Below are 21,432 nucleotides of genomic sequence, written 5' to 3' on the forward strand. Positions count from 1 at the left end.
TGCTGTCCATCGTTCATTATCCACCTGCTGCTCCTCAGTGCCGTGGCCTGGGGTTGTCTTGCTCCACGCACATCTGGCGCCGTCCCTGGGAAAGTTCATTTTAATTCCAGATGACGACGTACTTCAAATTAAGACTCATTCTCATTCATGTGAAATAAACAACTTACATCTTTTCTTTTGCTGTTTTATGAATTTGTGGTAACAGAAGATTTTTATTAAACAAGTTTTCACCAGAATACAATTTTTGCCCTGAATTTTTGTGGTGATGGAAAATTTTAAAAAGCTGTTTCAGGAATGGAAGATTAAGAAACTGTTTTCTTTTATCACTTATAAGAGATTTGGGCATAGCTAAATATATTGAAGCAGCAACTTTCTCATCAATTTAACACTCTGTCTTATCTATGTTATGGTAAAAAAAAAGAAGTTTGTTGTGTTTTGTTCTGAGTCACGGTTGTGGGGAAAGACTTGAATATCAATCTTGTGTAAGAGGTGACTGGCAAAACTTCTTTATGACAAACTGTATGTGTTCTGGATGACTAAGACTCAATAATAATACTTCTTGAGGAAACTTTGTTCCAAATATGTGAATTATGCTGCATTTATTGGAGATATGTTAAAATGTAATTTTCAAAAAATGAAAATATGCATTATATTTCATTCAAATTCAAAAAAGTGCAAGAAAAAAGTTACATTTGTTTTATAAGTTTAATAAAAACAATGTAATTAGATTTTTTTTTTTATTTCAAAATCACTGAAAGCTTTAAAATGAACTAAATTACTTGCCATACTTAAGGGTTGAATTTTTCAAAGCTCAAGTTTTTGCAATTTTCTTGACTGTCACTACCTGGGGAAAAAACATCCAAGTCAGTTTTTAAAAAAAGTCTCCAGTAGTTACATCCATGTTACCAACATAAAAATAAATGAATAAATAAGTAACATTTTACAATTGTGTAAATATAAAATAGAATTAAAATATATATTGAAGAAGTACTTTTTTGTTATTTTTCAGGTAAAAATATAACAATATTAAGGTTATACTCATGTTATTGAAAAGCTGATGTTTCACTAACCCAACAAAAACAAAATTGTTGGTTAAAAGAGGTTGAACACGTTTTAATCAAACTCATTGTTCGAGGTGTTTCTGCTGAAAGGCAGACTCAGCGGGAACTGGACATGTTGAACAAGGATGAGTTTGTAACTAAAACCCTTTTCTGTTTTAGCAGTACGTAGCGTGTCCCACCACACCAAGTATAAAGCATCCATAAAGACATGGTTGGATGAGCTCAGTGTAGGGGAATTTTAATTGACCCCACAGAGCCATGACCTCAACCCCATCGAACACCTTTGGATGAGATGGGATGAAAACTTCAACAATTGCAATTCTACTTGACCTGATCTGAGGAATCCTCCAAAGAACCACAGATTTGGACAGAAACACCCCAAAATGGGGCAAAAATGTTTCCAATAGGTCTTTTTTAATATAGAAAAGGGGATCAATTTTACTTTGGAGTGCTCGTAACAGACATGCATCAATTTTCTCAACTTTACTTTTTCTAAAAATGTCACAATATTAATAGCCAATATAAAAGAAGGAAGTTCTTACCTTTAATGAAGATGGGTTCCTATGACCTTATTAAAATCTAATCAACTTTTTGTAATTGATATATAGCTTGAACATCTTTAATGCAATTATTGTAGCTATTAATGAAATTAAATAGTCAATCTTATCTAGGAAAAAAGTTGTAAAACTTAAAATCTTGCAAGTCATTCTGCCATGATTAAACTGTTGTACTGAAGTTGCATAATCTTTAATTTAATTATTATTGATCAAACTCCACTGAAGAAGACTTACTGTTTTAAAAACAACACCAAATAAAGCAGATTGTTTGTGTTTTTTTATTTAAATCTTCATATAATCCATACAGCAAACTGTACAATTGAATTATTCACAGTGTGTTAAAAAGAAAATTTAATAGCTTTTCTATAGCACTTAGTTCATTTCCCACCATGATTTATTCAGATGTTTGTTATTCTAATGTCTTAACACATACAGTTACTATGAAAACAGAACACCCCCGCCCCTCCCTCCTTTTTATTATTTTTTTTTTACAAAAACTTACAAAAACTATATTTATAGAAATCCTGCATGTCCACAAAGAAAACCCTGGTTGGAACCAACAATTTATTATATTGTTTGAGTTTTTCTGCCCAATGATAGAAGCTTTTGCAACACAAAATATACAAAAAAAGGCATGTCAGAAAATCTAAAATAACTTTACACACTGCTCATGGAACACCGTTAATGTAGCTTACATTTTGTGTTACTTGTCTTTTACATTTCATACAATTTTGTGTAAAAATGACGTCGTTATTCACATAGATTTTTTTTTTAAAAAAAGGTGCACATTTTCCTGCACCAGACAGAACAGCCAAATCAGAAAATCTCTTCTAACTCCAGCTGGACTGAATTTGTCTGTGAGATTTTCCGTGATTTTTCAAAACATTATGGAAGTGTACTACAGTCTTGAATCACCTGTATGGAAAAAATGCACATCAGGGTAACAGTGACATAGTAATACCACACACCAGTATCAGTCATACTCTAGGCCAAGTTGTAATTGGGGTTTTTATGAAGAGCAAAGGTCCACTGACACAAGATAAAACTACTCTAAGATAGTGTTCCCTCAACTTGTAGGGAAGCTCACCATTTCCATTTTAGCTTCACTTTGTAAAAATATAGTAGCCATCAAAAAGGAGATATACATAGATTTTTTTTCCTATCTGGATGAGAGTAATTCACTATGATAGAATTTGTTTTTTGTTAAATAAACAGGATTTGGGAAAATGAATCGTGGAGAAAGTGAAGAAGTAGGTTAAAGTGACCTTTCTAATGAAATAAATAACATATTTATGAAAAAAATCTTTTAAAACTGTAGAAATTTAGCAAAATACATTTTATTCTGCTGATTTTATCTACATAGTCTACTTTGCAGAAGGGGATTGAGAAACAATTATACAGTGAATCTCTACCAAACCAAGGCTAAGTTTTACAGATCCAAATTCACTTCAGTTATAGATATTTACTATTATTAATAATTTTTTTGTACTATTTTTCTGTCTCTGAGAATCCACAACATAACCCTCACAGAGGTTTGCTGTTCTTTGAGCCTCTGAGTAACAGCGGCTCACAGACTTCTCAAACCGTCAAGTATAAAACTTAACATGAAACCAAAAGTCAACGAGAACACAAAACTGTCAACTATTTTCATTTTGTTTACCACAGTCTTCCACTCAAGACATGTCTAGATTGAAACAGTCAACATCAGGTAGTCAAAGAAAAACGACATTAAATCTTTTGGATTGTGAAAAATAAAATGTTCTCCACTCCCGACAGAATCACATTCCCACCTTAAATTTAGTACAATGCAAAACAACCATTATACTGATAACATTAAAGAAATTGACATTCAGTGGTCATGTGGCCACCACTGACTGTATATAGAGAACTGGACTGAATGATCCCCTCCCCCACCACCTTGTGCTCCAAATACCTTCTAGCTCTGAGAAGAAAAAACCTCACAGACGGCTAACTCAGTCATTCTATTATTTGTAATACTGTTTTCTTTATTGCAAGTTTTTCAAGTTATAAACTGACCGATCAGAAGCCTCATTAAAATCATGTGGTGATCTCTGGCCCCCACCTCGAAAGTTTGATTGACAGATTCTTCAGTTGCCATTGAAACGTTGACTTAGAGCAGGGGTCTGCAACATGTGGCTCTTTGACCTCTCCATTGTGGCTCTCATGGGTAAAGAAAACTAAAAATTATTTTCTATTTTAAATTAAAATAGCGATCCAGCTTCATCAAAGCTATAACATTTTGACAGATTTTTCAGAGACTTTTACAACCAAAAATCAGTTGGAGATTAGTGCACAGCCAGAATTCATACTGATTATAAGGCAAATTTAAGGTTTTAAGTGTTCTTCATGGTCTGAAAAATACAGCATGGGTCACTTAGTTCGGATTTGTGTTTATCTGGTTGAGATACACGAACGATAGTGAAATAAAACTTTTTTTTTTCCACTGCTGACATGACACTACCTACATTTGCTGCATTAAGATCATCAAATGTAGTGCAGGGTGCCTTTTATTTTGAAAGGATGTCACACAAACCTCCAACAAAAGTTATAAACTACTTAATTTTTTTAAACAACTACTGGATTGTAGTATATAAGAAATGGACCTGGATGGCTTTCAAGTGCTGAAGGTTGCAGACCTCTGACTTAGAGCGACTTGGACCAATCACTGTCGTCTGGCTCCAACATGGCGATGTCCATATCGTGGAAAAATGGTGACTGAATTGGCTTCATTTTGGTGGAGCCAGAGATGACATCACACCCGCCCTGTCCAGTTCTTTATATACAATCGATGGTGGCCACACAAAGACAAAGAGCAGCTCATTGTTTATTGAAAACAGCACAAGGAAATACACTCAAGTGGATGTCTTTCTGGCAGGGAGATTCACAGCTTACTTTAATAGAACATGCAAACAAAAAAAAAAAAAAAGTTACGTACTCCTGTCAGTTCATCCACACTGGATTCTTAGATGCGCTGACAATTCAGTTTCATGAAAAGTTAGCAGAAGATATTTAAAAAAATATGCTAAAATACTAGAAAAAAAAAACTACATTTATTTTTAAACTGCAATGTTTTTCTTCATTTAAATTTATGCATCTTTCCTAAAAAAGATGATTAAATTCCTAAATGTTAACTTACAATATTTGGAATTTGTAAGTGTGTTAGTGGCAAAGCAAAAGAGTCAAGATTTCCCAAATATATCAAACCGACACATCCCAAACCTGCTTGGCAAGATGTTTTTGGGAAAAAAAAGTATTTAAATATGCAATTGCATGTTGACATGGGGAAGTGATTTTTGCACAGTGAGCAATTAATATTGCTCGTCATGTGTGCTTTCACTTCATGAACTTCTGACCTGTTGAGGGCTCAAACTCACATCTGTTGAAGGGGATGTGAGGTTGCACACTGATTGGACAGCTGCAGGCTTCTGTTTTAATAAGCAGATCAAAGACAGCCCTGGTGCTGATGGTGCATGAAACATTATTCCTTGTTGCCAAGCAGGAAATTACCATGCACATGTCCAAATGTTGCTTGAGCCAACAGATTTAAATCACCCACCATGGATCACCAAAACAAGGCCCACTGTGTTTTCCTTTGAATATCTTTTTTTTGAGCGATTGGATCTTAGAGATGGTAAACGGGTGGTTAGCTGTGCCAATAACGGATGAAATTACAGATATAGTGTTTGCCGTGACAACAATACCTGCGTTTCCATTGACTATGATGTTCCAGAAATGTTTAAATGAAAACACTTGCATGATCATTTATTTCACTATTATTTGTAATTATAGGTTTATTATTTGGAGATTTTTTCGCTCCAAGGCCTGAATGAGACGCCGACGTCTCCTTTGATAGATGATGACAACTTAAAACAATTCTTGTTCTCAATCCGTTGCCATGTTTCTGACTTATCATGTGAGTTGGTTTGCGTTTATTAGCATAATTATGTTTTACTGGAAAAAGCGTATTTGGAAAATAGTATTTTTTCAACATTTCTAGAATTTCTCTGAACTTTTGGGCACATGTGTCATGGAAACGCAGTTACTGCCAGTCAAAATAGTGGCGTGAGAGCTATCCATAAGCAGCTTTTGTCAAAGAAACTAAAAAAAAAAGAATAAATACACGTGCTATTGACCCTTTGATAACATTCTAGGACAGGGTCTCAAACTATTTGTGGCCCCCAAGTCGATATTTTGCGGCCCCCGGCTTAATACGAACGTTCAGTGTCTACTCAGCAATATCTTCTTTGATGATAGCTTTGGATTCTGATGTTTTAGCTTGATTTATGCTTAAAACTTTGCATTTGCTATTGTCGTCGGATTTGGTCATCAGAGAAGTCTTTAGCAACAGTTGCGTCGTTAGCTCCTGTTATTTCACAGGACACGCAGAAGATATTGCTTAGTAGTACATAGACATGAACAAATGTTTAATAAACTTGTTCAGTAGACATAGACAATGGACCAAAGATATGGACAAAAACATATTTTTGGCACAAATGGAACCCCATAGATAAAATGAGTTTGAGAACCCTGCTCTAGGAGCTTTATTTTTGTCCATTATAATTCAGTTTTTAAGATGTTTTCTTTTTTATATATATATTTGTCTAAAGAAATACATTTCTTTATGTATCTTGCTATTACTTATGAATTTTCATTTGAGATTAATTTCTGTTTAAAATCTGAATGTATCGTCAATACTGTAGATATAAATTCCTGTAGAAGAAAACCAAAAAAATGAAAATGAATGAGCCAACTGGGTTTCTTAAACCAATCAAATCACTCTACAGAAAAAAGGCTGGTTCTTCAACAAAGTAAATTAACAGTCCAGGTCCAAGCTGCTCTGATCATTTCTTTTGTCTGATGAATGGTCAGATCTTTGGCAATCGATATTTAAAAGGAGCAAAATTCAGTTATGTACAAAGAAAAAAGGTGAATTCATAACACTGTCCAATAGTCTATCAATGGTCAGATCTTTTGTTTTTAATATACAGTAAATGTCTTGACAATCCACTTTGCATCAGTAATAATGGTTGTTTTTGTGTAACAATATAGTTAATTACACATCACACACTTAAAAAATGGGATAAAAAAAAAAAAAAATCAAAGTTACCGCTTGCTGTAGGTTCTACCAATCACAAAACCGCAAATACTAAATGAGTATTCCTACAGCATGACTCTGTTGACCAGTCGAGCCTTCTCAACTTTGAGGTAAAACTACTTTCTGCTGCCAAAGGCCATTCATAAGTGTTCAAATCAACAAGATAAAAGGTAAGAACTTGATATTATCATTTTACTGTATGACAAAACAGAAACTCTCTTCTGCTTCTAGAACTCACTTATTGCCTTTCTCCACAACGCCATTCTTCTTTCTTTTGACCATGTTTTCCCATAAAGTATTCAGTTTTTTATTGGATGAAGGTCCCTTAAAAGTTTATTTTTTTCTTTTTGAGTTGCGCACGTAAACATCAGACTTGAAACTGATTCATTTGATCTTTTTTCAGGTATGGATCCCGCCCCCCCCCCATAAAATTCATTGAAATCCTTGTAGTTTTTATTACAATGGTGACTTTGTCATACCTGCGTAGCTGATGCTGCCATTTTGAGTTGCCCGTGTTTTGTTAGCGTCCCCATGTCACTGTGGTTGATGGTGTATCTGGTGATCCCGTCTATGCCATTGTCTCTGGGCTCTGGCACCGCCCCCGACACGTTGCTCAGGAGGCTTTTGCCCTGCGGGGAGCATATTGTCATGGGAACACAGGAGTCATCCCAGTGCTGCAGCTCATGTTGTCCTTTCCTGGGAGTCGTCGGTCGTTGTAGGCGTGCATGTTTATCACCGCATCCGTCTTCACCATGACCGGGGGCTGAGGCTTGTGTTTCACCCGTCTCTCGCAGGTGAACGACAGTCTGATCTCGTCCACCATGGCACTGCACAAAGACCTCTGGGCAAAAAGGGAGGATGCGGGGGAGGGGAGCGAGAGGGAGAAGAGGGGAAAGGGATGGGGGGTAAATGCCTTAGCTTTAAATTGTTCTGACAGCAGAGAGTGTCGGCAGTCTAAAGAACACAAAATGGATTTAGAACATTCGTGTTGTGTTAATGCCAGAGTGTGTACATGTGGCTGTCAGCAATGTCAGATTGCACTACTGCCAAATAGTGTGCACATGCCCCATTATTGCTGCTGCGTCAAAGAGACTGTAGAGGTTTATTGCATCAGCATGCTTGCAACTACTCACACCGTGACTCAAAAAAAAAAAAAAATCTGTGATTTCTTTTAGAAAAAGGTTTATAAAATTTTGCCATCTCCGATGACTAATCGGGGAATAATTCTATGTGCTCCAATTTGCAATTATGTCTGTAAAAATAAGTAAATGTTTGGTGTTATGGCCAAGTGCTCGGAGGGATTAGCCAAAGAAAGGCATGCAAATCCTTTTATAACACGTTTGAACTAAAAGCCATGAAAGCAGCATAGTTTAGAGGCTGTTTAATAATTATTGTGACAAAATTGTCACGGTTGCCAGCTTCTTTGCTATAGTAGGGGTAAAATAAACTCAAATTCAACCCCCAATTAAATCATTTTCACATAAGTTTAAGGACAAAAGTGTAAAATAGAATTAGTCTGAAGTGATCTGTGGGGATGTATACCTGCTCACGTTCCGCGGTCTTCCTCAGTTTGTAGATGAATTCCGCCATCGCCACAAACACAGACAGCACCAGGCCAGATGCCAGCACAATGAATAAACCACCCAGGTTCTGGATACCCATGGGGCCTGTCTCGCGACGCTCTTCATCCAAGCAGCTGCTCCCACTCCACCACTTCTCCTTCAGCATGTGTAGGCGCCCATCCTCCAAGATACTTAGTATTGCTATGGTGATTTTGTCCCTGTAAGGGGAGCCTGCGAGCGACATAAGGCACATTTAACTTGGGAAGAAATGCCAGCTGGACTGTGTGATAATAAGGTACATAAACACGTTGTGTCATACTGTCTGACTAGCAGCTACACGTTTTGTGCCGCTGCTGCATCTAAAAGCAATTACTCCTACTTATAATTTTTTTAAAAAACACACACACGACATAAAAAAGTATGGCTGGGAATCGATTAAAAAAAAAAGAACAAATTAATTGCATACCTAGGAAAAAATCAATCGCGATTAATTGCAATTTCTTTTTATGTTACATTATTTTGCGACCACTTATCCACTTTGGCCACTGAAGATGCTAGTGCTAATAGCTGAGGATGCTGAAATTGATAGATAAAAACACTGTAGCGGATAACTGAAATAACTAAAGCTAATAGCTGAAAAAACACAAAAGCCGATAACTGATAATGCTGAAGCTCATAGCTGAAAACGCTGAAGGCGATAGCCTGCTAATATATTAGCAAAATTCCAAATTAGCCTAAAAAAAAAAAAAAAAACGTAGGTTAGTCAAAACAGCTAGCATATAGCTGAAACATTAGCTAAACTTCTAAATAGCCTAAAAAAATCTTAATAAATAAATGGCAAAATAGTCCAAAGTTTGCTAGTAGAATGCATTTTTAAAAACTTTAAGACCATAAACATAATTATATAATTAACATAATTATGAATAATAAAAAAGCAGCATTATTATTCCAGAATAAATCAAATTAAAATATTAGATTACTTTCAATATTTTACTTTCCATAAAAAAATATATTTTTTAAAATTATACAAGTTAAAAATAGGTACAAGATAACATCGGACCATTAATAACAATAAAATAAAATGATCTGGTGGGCCGGATTTAAGTACCTGGAGGGCCGGATCTGGCCCTGGGGCCTTGGCTATGAACGTGATTTAGAACATTTATTTTTAATTAGTGCTGTCAATCGATGAAAAAAAAATTCAGATTAATCAAACTTTAGTGTTGTGATTAATCACGATTAATCACAATGTTTGAAATGTCTGAAATGTTTATCAAGTGTTAACCCAGAAATGTAATTTGTGGACAAAAGACATCAACAGTAAAATAAGCAGAACTCTGAAGACTTTTCTGTCTGCAGTCGACGAGCCGAACCACAGATCAAATAGACCGCTTTTTGTTAAAAAAAGCTATTTAAAAAAAAAAAAAAACAAGATTAAAGTACTTACAGCCCATTTAATATTTATTTATTTGTTGTAAGTGACCATAATATAAGTGGGATAATACCCGACAAGGTGAAAGTCTGAACCGCCGAGGCAAAAAGAAGGACTCCTGTTCTGTGAGGCGTAATTCATTTGTGTTAATAGTAATTATTTTTTATTAATCATGTGTGTTAACGCATTAACATTCACAGCCCCTAAAAAAAAGGGATGCATTTTTTATAAGTCATGGGTTTGTTTTCTCTGTGGTTATTTTCATGTCTTACCAATGGGAGTGCCAATGCCATAGCCTTTGCTGTCGATAATCCCTCCCACCTGAGTCAGATTACAGTTTCTCCGAGTGATGTAATCAATAGTGGTGGACTCTGTAATGAGGGCATAGTCTGACTTCAGCACTCTCTGGATCCCGTCCTCAATTGACTTCACCAGTGAAGTTCGGGGCCTGCTGCTCATGAAGGCCCACATCTTCTCAAACGTGGAAACTCTTGATTTCTGTGAGGAATGGAAAGAGCCAAATAAAAAGTCATTTTATGCCATTTTTTTTTTTACTATCTCCCTTGCTGCAGGCAAAGAAAAAGCAGTTGGAAAAAAAATAAAAGCTTTTATTAGTACAAGAAAGGTTAAACCTGAACAGAATAACTTTCAAATGTTATAGCCTAGGGTATTATGGGTGGAAATACTTTTACCCGTGAAATTCCACTTGTTTTTCCGTGGGTAACTTTTCACCTTTGAGAGCTTTTCGAATGCTTGAAAATGTCAAATATTACATAGACGATGTTTGTTCATTTGAACTACTTAAAGGCCCACTTTATTTAGCAACTAGGTTTCAATGATTACTGCTTCAGATCTCCATTGTTAAAGGATTAAAGGATGCTAAATTGAAGTTTGACACACATCTCTTCTCATAAGTGTTAGTGAAGCAGCAATAATAGAATGCCATTCGATTAGTCCTGCATGAGTCTATGTGGTATTTCATGCAATTTTCTGTGAGGTCACATCTATGCCATGCCTAATCCTAGATAATTACTGTCTAAGGACTATAAGCCATTTCAAATTTTGAGGGATGCTATAATAAAAAAAACCCCTTTGTTACTGTTAAGTCCAGTAAAAGCTGAGATGTGAGAGTCTGATATTAACATTCATTGATATCATTACAATAATTTATGGAATCTTAGAATTTCTTTTAACCTATTAGCAGTGGGTGGAAGTCTTCGACAATAAAAGACGTCTCTTCTTTTTGAGATAGTTGTCTCTAAAATGTGGCTTTAAGGCATTTTAACTTTGCAAAAAGCTTTATATAACAACCTTTTATTTTTTTTACAAACACCTTTATATATTTAGAAAAAAAACAACATTACTAAAGCAGGAACATTTCTTATTTTCAACTCATTTTAATTAAAATAGTAACACAGAGGTGAATTCATTGTATCTTTTATCAGTTTGCATCTGACAAATATGTTGGGAGGAAGAGAATTCATCCTAAATCAGTGTCTTGTAAAGGTGGTGAGAGTATTGAATCATATCAGAAATTCCCAACAGTTTGAGAAAGAGCCCACAGGTACTCATTTGTCACTAGTACACTTTGTCAAGCTCCAAAGTCTTAGTGTTTAATCATCTCCCCATTTCTTTTTGTCTTTATATCTCCCATAAATCGAGATCACAACTAGGCCTCTCATGCGTTCTTATTATGGGAATTTAAAAGATTTTTGTTGAAGATATAAAAAAAAAGAGGCCAAATGCATTCATTTACATACGTGTTCAAAGCTTTTATCGACTCCCCTTCTCGTCAGTATTTATCGTGCTTTACTGCCTCATTGGGTTAACATCATTAAGCCTTTCTGCAAGGACGAGAGCTGGCAGAGGGCACTTGAGCCATGGGTAATTAGACACCTGTGTCTTTTATTCATGACACTGTGATCATAACTAATAAATCTTACTGTGGAAAAATGATCAAAAAATAACTTTTTTTTGCAAAGCTTTCCCAAAGACTTTAAGCTGTATTTTTTGTCTGAAGTATTAAAACCTAATTGTTACATTTTATTTTGAAAGTCTCCAAGAAACTGCTATTGTACATCTATGGTATGCTTTAGGTAGCTGCCTAATATATATATATATATATATATATATATATATATATATATATATATATTTTAAGTATCACAGAGAATATTGATCCAAGCAAGTCATGTAAACATGTCAATATTAATTATAGATGTGCTTATAATTTTTTTTTTTTGTGGAATTCTAATCACCTATTAAAGGGAATACATATTTTCAATACGGTATGTTTTATTAATGTATTGTAAGACTGTAGAAAATCGCCCAAAGACACATAGTAGCATTTCTGACATGAAATACCAGTAAATACATATATTTTTGATTGGTGCACAGTTCTCTATACTTTGCAACTACTTGGTTATAAATCCAGATGTTTTTACATTAATCTTTAAATCAGGGTTTCCCAAACCTCCACCCTTAATGGGGCAAAAACAGTAACAATTCATTCAGACCGGGAGGGCAAACAACCATTTCTGCATGTTTTGAAAAATGTAGAGAAAAAAATGAGCTGGCACTACTTACAAATATGACAAAATCCTATGGCTTTTTTGTAGTTTTTTGTGCAAGACTTTTTTTTCTCCCCCTTTACTGTGGTATTTCATGAATTTTCAGGGCTATCCTCCCTTTCAATATACCTTTTTTACGCTTAGTGGAGCCAAAAAGTCACTAACTTGTTATTTAGCTATAAATCAACAACATATAAAACAAACTGAGTGTAAGGTAAAAACATTGACATTTAACAATGATGCCAAATCATTCAAACACAAGTGTGGATTTCTTTAATGAAGTATTTTTGGCTCATTTGGTCAAAACTATACATTTTTCCGGTTGTTTACCTTGAAGAAAGACATGGTTGCCCCGTCTTTGATTACACCGTACTCAATCTTTGTCTGCTTGGCAATATCATCGGCTGAGTCGACCGGTGTGTCCATTCTTTCCACAGTGAGAAAAGCGGCTAAATTAGCTGTATAGGACGATATGATGATGAGCGTGAAGAACCACCAGATCCCACCAATGATCCTGGTCGACAGGGCTTTGGGCATCAACTCTGAGCCTGTAACACAAAGACAAAATGACTAATATAAATGAGTTTGTTTATTTATTAGGTTGCATGGTTAAAGCTTTCACGCAAGATTTTTTATTTTTTTTTATTCCCATGCAGTTAGGTTTTGATTGTACTTTTGAGGCTGTTTGAAACTTTATCTTGATAACATTGTAAATAAGAAATTGTTCTTAATGTTTTGCCTGGTGAAATAAAGGTATATAATATATATATATATATATATATATATATATATATATATATATATATATATATATACACATATAATAACATGAAAATAATTTAAACAAAGTAAAACGGCAACTGAGAATGAGTTCAATTTATGGGAGAATTTGACTTGTTCACACCCACATTGTATGTATTTGAAAATGTAGCCACGAGGTGGCCCAAGCCAGGGTCTCATTGTGCCGGTCCCAAGCCCGGATAATCAGACGTAAAATCTTTGCCAAATCAAATATGCGAATCAGACCAAACTGATTTGCTGTGGCAACCCCTGAAGGGAAAAGCCAAAAGGAAAAGAGAAATTGTATATATTTGAAGCTCCTACAGGTCTAACGCCGGGTTCACACCGCACAAGGAAGCACTGCGAAGCGGCGCGGAGGCCCTTTTCATACCGCAGCCTTGTTGACCTCGCGTCTGTTAACTTTCGCGAAGCACCGCTTCGCGTCTGTTGTGAACCACACCATAGGTTAACAAGGCCGCGGAATGGAAGCGGCTTCCGCTCCGCATCATCCCGCGTCATTCCGCGCCACTTCCGCATGCGGTGTTAACCCAGCATAACAACATTGCAAGCTTTTTTTCCCCCCTTTCTTTTGCAAAATTTTAATTTTATATACAAACATATAACATGTATTTTTATTTGTACATTTCTTTATATTTACAGTTTATGGACTGCATTTCATTGGACTTTTTAAACATGACAATTTAGACCTCCAAAAAAAGTTTTGCACATTTGGTTTGATAATGACTTCATTTTTAACTGATGGGAAAAAATTATAATAATTTAAAAAAAGCTCTATATGAATAAAAATTAATGACTAATGCAGCGTGGACACATACTTTAAAAAAAATGCAGTATTTCATGGTTTCTTATTGAATTTCTATTTGATGTTCAGAATATGAAACATAAAAAAGTCTTCACGCTAATGTGTAAACGATATAAAAAACTTCAGATACAGAACAACGTTTTGGCAGACGGACACGACACCTCTGCATCAGCCTTGACTCGGAATGGTCCTCACCTGAGTAATACCGCGTCTACAATGGCTCACTCACTAGTGTAAAATTTACTTTATATCTCATCTCTGACAACCTTTAAAACACCCTTGTGCTTCTTAAACTCTGTTACTTTACCGAGACGATTTATGAGAGCAATTCTAAAGAGTAACCAGGCTACAGAAAAAAAAAGAATGGTCAGACCTTTAACCCCTTCTACCAAATTTGATTGTCCTTTGAGGTCTGACTCTGCTCTGGTTACAAACTAGGCAAGACGTTCCTTAATTTATCGAGAGTTCAAACGGACTATACAGATGAATTCTCAAGTTTCACCAAAAGTAATTAAATTCCACACAATAAAGCACAGGTGAAGAGTGTGCAACACTCCATTAGAACACCCCCCAAAATACAAAAAGCAGATTATTCAGAGGGTTCCAGGGAAATGTAATGGTGTCAATATATACACAACAGTGCATTTCATCTGAGAAGAGCTGATATCTTGTTAACCGGGGAAATGTAAATGTAAATGTTCTGCCCTGGCTTTTGGGGAATCGTTATTCCCACAGGTAACTTGTCACCCTATAACAAAACGTCTAGCGCAAATCCATGAACATCATTTTCTGCACTTAACACTCTTTCCTGTGGAGTGATTCTGCAGACTTATTTTCAGAGTTAGGATGTTTTTTCAGCTCATAAGTATGAGGAATGGAGTTTTCAAATCATGGATTTGTGTCACTATAAAAGAAAGAAATATGTAATATGCAACTCACGTTTGCTAAGGTAGGAACTTCTATGGCAGAGAGAATGTTAATATCCTGCAGAAGTATTCAGTTGACTGCAGTGAAAATGACGTTTTTAGTGCTTTAAACATTTTCTTGCTGCATTTTTCTGATAAGGGAAGACATATATACCGTATTTTTCGCACCATAAAGCACAGTCTTAATTAGAAGGTCCATTTCTGTACTTAACCCAAACACAATGCACACAGTATTATATGTCACAAAAAAGGTAACAGAAGTAAAACAGTGAGTTTTGTAAACATTTCGGAGTTAGTCGTATTGCCCGGCATTTGTTCAGCAATGATGCTGGTGGTTTTAGCGAAAGCTTGGACAACAGTTGAAGCAGATCTTTAGCCCAGGTGTCAACAATCCCTTCATATATGGAGGCATAACTCATCCAGCTGCTTCTCAGTAAAAGTGTGAAGGCCACGGACAAAGAAGCACACTCTATTTTGCTTTTCCTCCGGTGACACCGGTAACCTTTTTTTTTTTAAGATCTGTAGGGGACCTTGCGGAGCGTCATCAAATTCTAATTTAGCAGGGGTGGATCTGAGTGACTCGCCCAGGCAGGTAACATACTGGAAAAACGAGCATAAAGTTTGGCTGTATGTGAGGACTTTCCGGAGTGCTCAAAATCAGACCCGCCCTCTATTGTAGTTTCAAGTTTAGGCTTTTAAGTGCACCTTATAGTGCAGAAAATACGGTATATAAAAAAAAAATTAAGCTAAAATTTTAATTTCTGAGTAATTATTTGTTCAAATCATCGTGCATCAGGAGTAGATAAAAATAGTTGTTGGAAAAAAAGCTAGCAAGTGTAACGGACAAGCCACAAACTCACTGCTTTGCTCCATTCTAGTTTGTAAACAATTAGATCCATATACGTCTTGTCCAACTTGTCCAAGCTGGTTTCAAAATTGTACGGCGGGATAACTCAAATATTGTTTACAATTTTTGTTGCACCGGTAATGTTAGGTTGCAGTTGTGAGGGGCTGTAAGCTAGTGGGATACCATGTAAACAAATAGTCTTGCGCATAACTCAGAGTTGAATTTCTCATGAACTACTACAGAAACTAGGTCCTACAAAGAACACCCTTTTTTATTGTTATTTTGGCTAAAAACGACCACTACATCATCTATCAATGTTTCAGGGTTTCTGATTACTGTCCTTGAATGAATGAATGAAATGGTTTATTTCAAGCAACCAGGTCATAATACATGAAATAACATATCACATAATGAATCACAAGTAGATCGCTTGAAAGGGAGTGGAAGGAAGCGAACTTATATAATCCCACCCCGACTCGACCATACCATTTTCTCTACATAAATTATCAATATCCTGTTCAGGACTTTATATCAAATATGAATAGATTCAGGCTATTAAGGACCTGGAACCGGAATTTTTTGGTCCTTGTTTTTCCTTTCTTTTTTTTTTTTTTTTAATATTTGATTTTTTACAATAGATCAAAAGATTAATGGAGATATGGAAACATAAACGTCAGAGAAATTTGTCTATAACAACTATGTTTAGTTTTTGAGTGAAATAACAACATTTTTTGTGTTGTGATATTTACTTACTTTTACATTTTAGGTGCTTTAAGATTCTTACAGTTGTAGACTTCTTTAACCATCACACATGTGCATGATGCTAATCCATCATGTACACAGGGAAAAATTCTGATGGTTTTCTCTTTTGTGAAGCAAAAAACACAAGATCCCAGGTGATAATAATGTAGAAAACAAAGAATTATATTTCAACTAGAGGCTAAATGCAGTCACTTGAAAGAGTAAAACTCTAAAGTAGAAGCATTTAACATAATTTCTTAAAGCCTTAATATACAACAGTTTGAACTATTTACTGCATTCCTGTTTTGATGGATTCCATGTGTGAGATAAAGTTACATTTGCAAATTGCTCATAGAAATGTTGTCGAAGACTTGTGTTTGAAAACACACCGGCTCATAGGGTTTAACTTTTGCAAAATAAATTTATCAGCCGAGACATTGTGCATGAAGAAATAAAAAAATAATAAAAACAACTCACCACTGATCACATCTGCTGGATCAAAAGACACATTAACAGGCAAATCTTTCAGATAAATCTTAAAAAAGTACAAACTATTCTGCTTTGAAGCTCTCTAATTTGAAACTGGTTAAACAAAGATCCAGGTTTCAGACTAATTGAATTATTTACAGAGGTACGTTCATTTGCTTTACATTTCAAATTCTCCTCTTTAAACTGCAAAAATCAAACACTTTCAAAGGATTTAAAGCAAGTAATTTATGGAAAATGATCGAACTTGTTTGTTGCGAGCAGAAAGCCCAACTGAGACGCCCAGGGAAAGCATCTGAAGAAGACAAAAAGTGTTTGCTTTTGCACCTCCTCATATTTTATGTTCTTTCTGTTGTCTGTGACACCTTCCTCCCACAGACAAGCTGGGAGTTTTCGTGATTTATTTATTTATTTTGATTTTTTTGATTTCCTCAAACCCGTCCATTTGCATTTTAAACGTGTCAAGGAAATGGCTTCCGCTTCAGCTGCTGTCACCGCGCCTGGCAGACAAGCAAGGGATCTCTGTTAATGTGACACCGACAAAATATACACCTCTCTGCAGGCACCTCTGTGCAGCATGTGCTACAAGGCACTATAGCTCAGATGGGTGTCACTGAAATCCAACATCAGTGTCAGTTTAAAGTCAGACACGTCGTATGTTAATTGTCAAGTTATTTTTGAGCACTTGGCTAGTTCCACGACTTTTTCTAAAGATGCGGTTTGGCAAAATCAAGCAGGAAACTTGAAAAATGTAGAGGTAATGTGCGAGTGGTCATATAAAAAAACAAAGGCAGACAAAGCGCCGGTGATTCTTTACGTTAGCTTTGATATTCCGGTGTGAAAAATGGCTTTCAGGGAACTATGAATAAGAGCTGATTAGCAGCAGCTTGAGTCTGCGACTGCAAATGAGAAACAGCGGAGCTCAGGCATTTACAAACAACCCTGTGTGGCGTGTTATGAATTGAAATTGAAATTTCTCTCCTGTTTGGTTTAATAATATACACTACTAACTAGCTCATTTTGTTTTGATGCTCTCTTTCCTTCGTCTTCCAGCACACTCCTCGCACACTCATATTTCTTTGCATGCGGCAGCAAATTGGCAGAGCTGCGACGTGGTTTCACAACAGTGCTGCTGAATTTCTGGGGTTAATGAATTGCTGAATGTGTTTGCAGTCCCTGTGGGCAAAGATCCGCTGCAGAGTCTCACTAAGCCCTCTTGCTTTGTCTTGTTATGGCGAGGTTAAACATTTTGTACATTTTGTTGCCTATTTCCTTTTCTGTGCAGACAACTTCATTATATAATTTCTGACCCTTCAATTGTTCACCACACTATCAGGAAGACCCAGTGAGTGGAAACCAACTCCACATTTTAGTCAAAGCAAAGACATTTTATTTAAGCTTAGTATTATATCCTATATGTTGTGATTTTTTTTTTTTTTAATAATCTCTAAACTGCATCAGTCTTAAGCTGCGTTCACACCGAATGCAATTCAAGAACAGTTTCATTGTTAAGTCAATTTACAGACACGATCAGAAGTCCTTGAGCATCAGTCTGGCAGCTGCTCAATTTCAAATTTGTTGCTAAATTTGAATTTTGGCAAAGATGTATTGCTTCAACTAATCACAAACCTTGACCAGAGATGTGTTCAATGATCAGTGGCTGGAGTCCAAAACCAACATGGACAAGAATCTGACCGTTCTACTCCTGAACTTTTGAATATTTTATATCTCCCATCGAGAAAATAAAAAAAAAAAGATCCTCTAATTTTATTCCTAATTTTTGTTGTTTTCTTCGTCGGACTAATGTGGGACAGTAAGTCATCAAACGGGTCACAGAGAGACAAAAGAACCGCTGAAAGCAGCCATCATTCTCCAGACTCCTAGAGTAGAGCAAAACATATAAACCCAATCTCTCGTCATCATTTGAGTCATCCATCTGTTGTCAAAGAGATAGACTGTCAAACCTTCCCAGCAGCTTTGAGGTAAAAACTTGTTTACAATAGCTCCTCCCACACACACGTCTGAAGCATCAGGTTTATGAACATGCGACAAAAGTCCAACACAAATTTGACTCGCGACAAAAGAGAGGTGTCCAACACAAATTTGACGTGCGAACTGCGTTTGGTGGGAAATCAACCTTAGTCAGCATTTATCCATGTAAACCACATTGTAAAGTGAGCTAAAAAGTAATTAAGCTAAAATTGAATCAATGATGTTTTAGCTGGGCTGCACGGTGGCGCAGTGGTTAGCGCTCTTGCCTCACAGCGAGAAGGCCCCGGTTCAAATCCCGGCTGGGACCTTTCTGTGTTTTGCTAAAATCCTCTTGGCAACACTCAAAAGCTTTGCAATCATTAACTTTTGTCTCTGTTTCAAAAAATAGATGATTTAAGTGGTTTATTGGCTTTTTACCAATATATTTACTGAGCAAAGACAAGCACCAATAACATGTAGAAACACACAGCTGCAACATTCTCGGACCTTCTCAAGCTGGTCACCACACTGGTCAGATACTTTTATGAGGTTATAATCCTTCACTAGAAATTTGTAGCAAATCAGCCAACCTAATCCTGAAACAAGGTTAGAGCTGAAAAAAGGCAATTTTATAAAGGTTCTAACAAACAGTTGGACATATTTTTCCTGTTTGATAACACGATAATCATTGCTTTACATTTGTCCACAGCTTATTAGTTGCCTTATTCCTAATTTGTTTAAATCACGTGACAACGTGGTTATGGTGGTTTTGGTCCGGTTGTTCTGCTCTGACAACAGATTTTATTCAAACAGAGGAATCTTAGGGCAAACCAAAGCTCTGTCCAATTGGAAACAAAACCGAGACCACTTTGAAAGATAGGTCCAAAAACAGTTCTTGGTTCTGGATCAGGGTCCGCTTGGATGTTATCCAGGGAAACTAACTTTAAGTCGAATGTGTCCAGTCTGAATTCACCCACCTCTATTAATTTCACTATTCTCAGGATTGACAAAAAAAAAACAATTAAATGTGGAGGGGTCGAAAAGCTTTTTGGTTAAATAGGCTAAAAGCACGAACTTATGACAAGGTAAAAAGACAAAGATTTTGACTTCTTAACTTTGAGAGTCACATTGTTAACATAAGACTTGAAAAAAAAAAAAAATCTCAGTTGAAAGAAACTCTTCATGCATACCTTGTTGCATCAAGGAGCCGACTCCAAACCAAAAGCTGTTGAGGAGGGTGAAGTTGTTCTCCACCACATCTGATCCTGGATTACAGGGATGAGCGTCGTACCATTCATAGGGGCTAAACCTAGAGAAATGGAAGAACAACATTAGGTCTTTTCAAAATAAACAAGTCTCACAAATTGTCACGCACCAACTGCAGGTGTGTAAAATGTGTTTCCGCATTTACCCATCCCCCGGTGAGCTGCAGACACAGCTGTACTTACGAACCATTTGGGGGTTCGATCTCCCAATGTAAAGTCTCAATGAAGGATGAATTGGGTCCCAATCTTTGGTATGACTCGGTCGTGGATATGAACTCACGAACTTCCAGTCTCAGGGCGGACACTAACAAGGTGTCCTGTCAGAGCCCATTTAAACTAGAAAAGTTGAATTACCGGCGATAACCCTATAGTGTGAATGCTTTTTGCTCGTAGTAGTCGCTGAAGATGCTGAAGTTATTTGCTTAAAATGCAAAAACTAGTTGCATTATGTTAAATTTGCTAAAAGACTGGAAATGTAGTTAAAGAACTAGCTGACCTAAATTAACAAAAAAAATTGAGGTGAAATTGCTTAGAAATACCTAATACATGGCAATTTAGCAAAAATATTTAGTGTTTGCTTAAATACTAGCTAAACTCCAAAATATACAAAAAACCCTTGGGAAACTAAATTAGTCAGAAAGTTACCCTGTTGCTAAAATAGAAGCTAAACTCTAAATTAGCCTGTAAAAACCTCAGTAGATAGCAAATTAGCCAAAACCGATAGCCTGTTGCTGAAATAGAAGCTGACTCTAAATTAGCCTAAAAAATCAAAGCAGTAACACGTTAGCCAAAAATGTTAGCCTGTTGCTAAAATAGAAGCTAAGCAAACACATCTGTGTATAGTCAAAAAAGACAAAGGAGATCTTTCAGTTTCTTTTTCCAATCAATTCTTGTCTACCAACTTAGTTAATAGTGTTCAAGTCCATCTGTTTTGTTTTTCAAAATTAAAAAAAATAAGTTGAAGTTAGGTCTATGTTTATATTAATTTGTTTTACTCAAGCATTACTCATAAAAATGTTTGAAACATTTAAAAATACTGATATAACTGATCCCAGTGTGCACATAACTTTTATAAAAAACACAATTTGATTTTTATCCTAGAGCATAAAGGTGACCACAGAGGCCAAAAAATGCGTATTCCTGGAGATATGAAATATCATGTTTGAGAGTGCGAGGGGTAAAGACTCCTCAAGTCATACAGACCCATAAAACATGCATCTCTCCACATCTTTGCCATTTAACGTGACATCTGCAGAACCTGCCGCGCACCTTTACTGCAAAAGTCATTTTCACAG

General features: G+C 36.0%; 1 protein-coding gene across 2 annotated transcripts in view; it reads right to left on the reverse strand.

Moving 5' to 3' along the window:
* Positions 1–1,880: 1,880 nt before the first annotated feature.
* LOC112143435 (glutamate receptor ionotropic, kainate 3) overlaps positions 1,881–21,432 on the reverse strand; it is a 138,367-nt gene continuing 118,815 nt past the window's right edge. The window contains exons 12-16 of one of the 2 annotated variants that reach the window (XM_024267392.2): positions 20,063–20,181; positions 12,629–12,846; positions 10,001–10,226; positions 8,277–8,527; positions 1,881–7,575 (exon numbers count right to left, since the gene is read on the reverse strand). In XM_024267392.2, the coding sequence (XP_024123160.1) occupies positions 7,381–7,575; positions 8,277–8,527; positions 10,001–10,226; positions 12,629–12,846; positions 20,063–20,181 (1,009 nt within the window). In that variant the 3' untranslated portion in view covers positions 1,881–7,380. The remainder of the gene's footprint in view (positions 7,576–8,276; positions 8,528–10,000; positions 10,227–12,628; positions 12,847–20,062; positions 20,182–21,432) is intronic. The other variant, XM_036215707.1, reaches the window with a different exon arrangement.

Source organism: Oryzias melastigma, linkage group LG16, assembly GCF_002922805.2.
Source record: "Oryzias melastigma strain HK-1 linkage group LG16, ASM292280v2, whole genome shotgun sequence".
Taxonomy (NCBI): domain Eukaryota; kingdom Metazoa; phylum Chordata; class Actinopteri; order Beloniformes; family Adrianichthyidae; genus Oryzias; species Oryzias melastigma.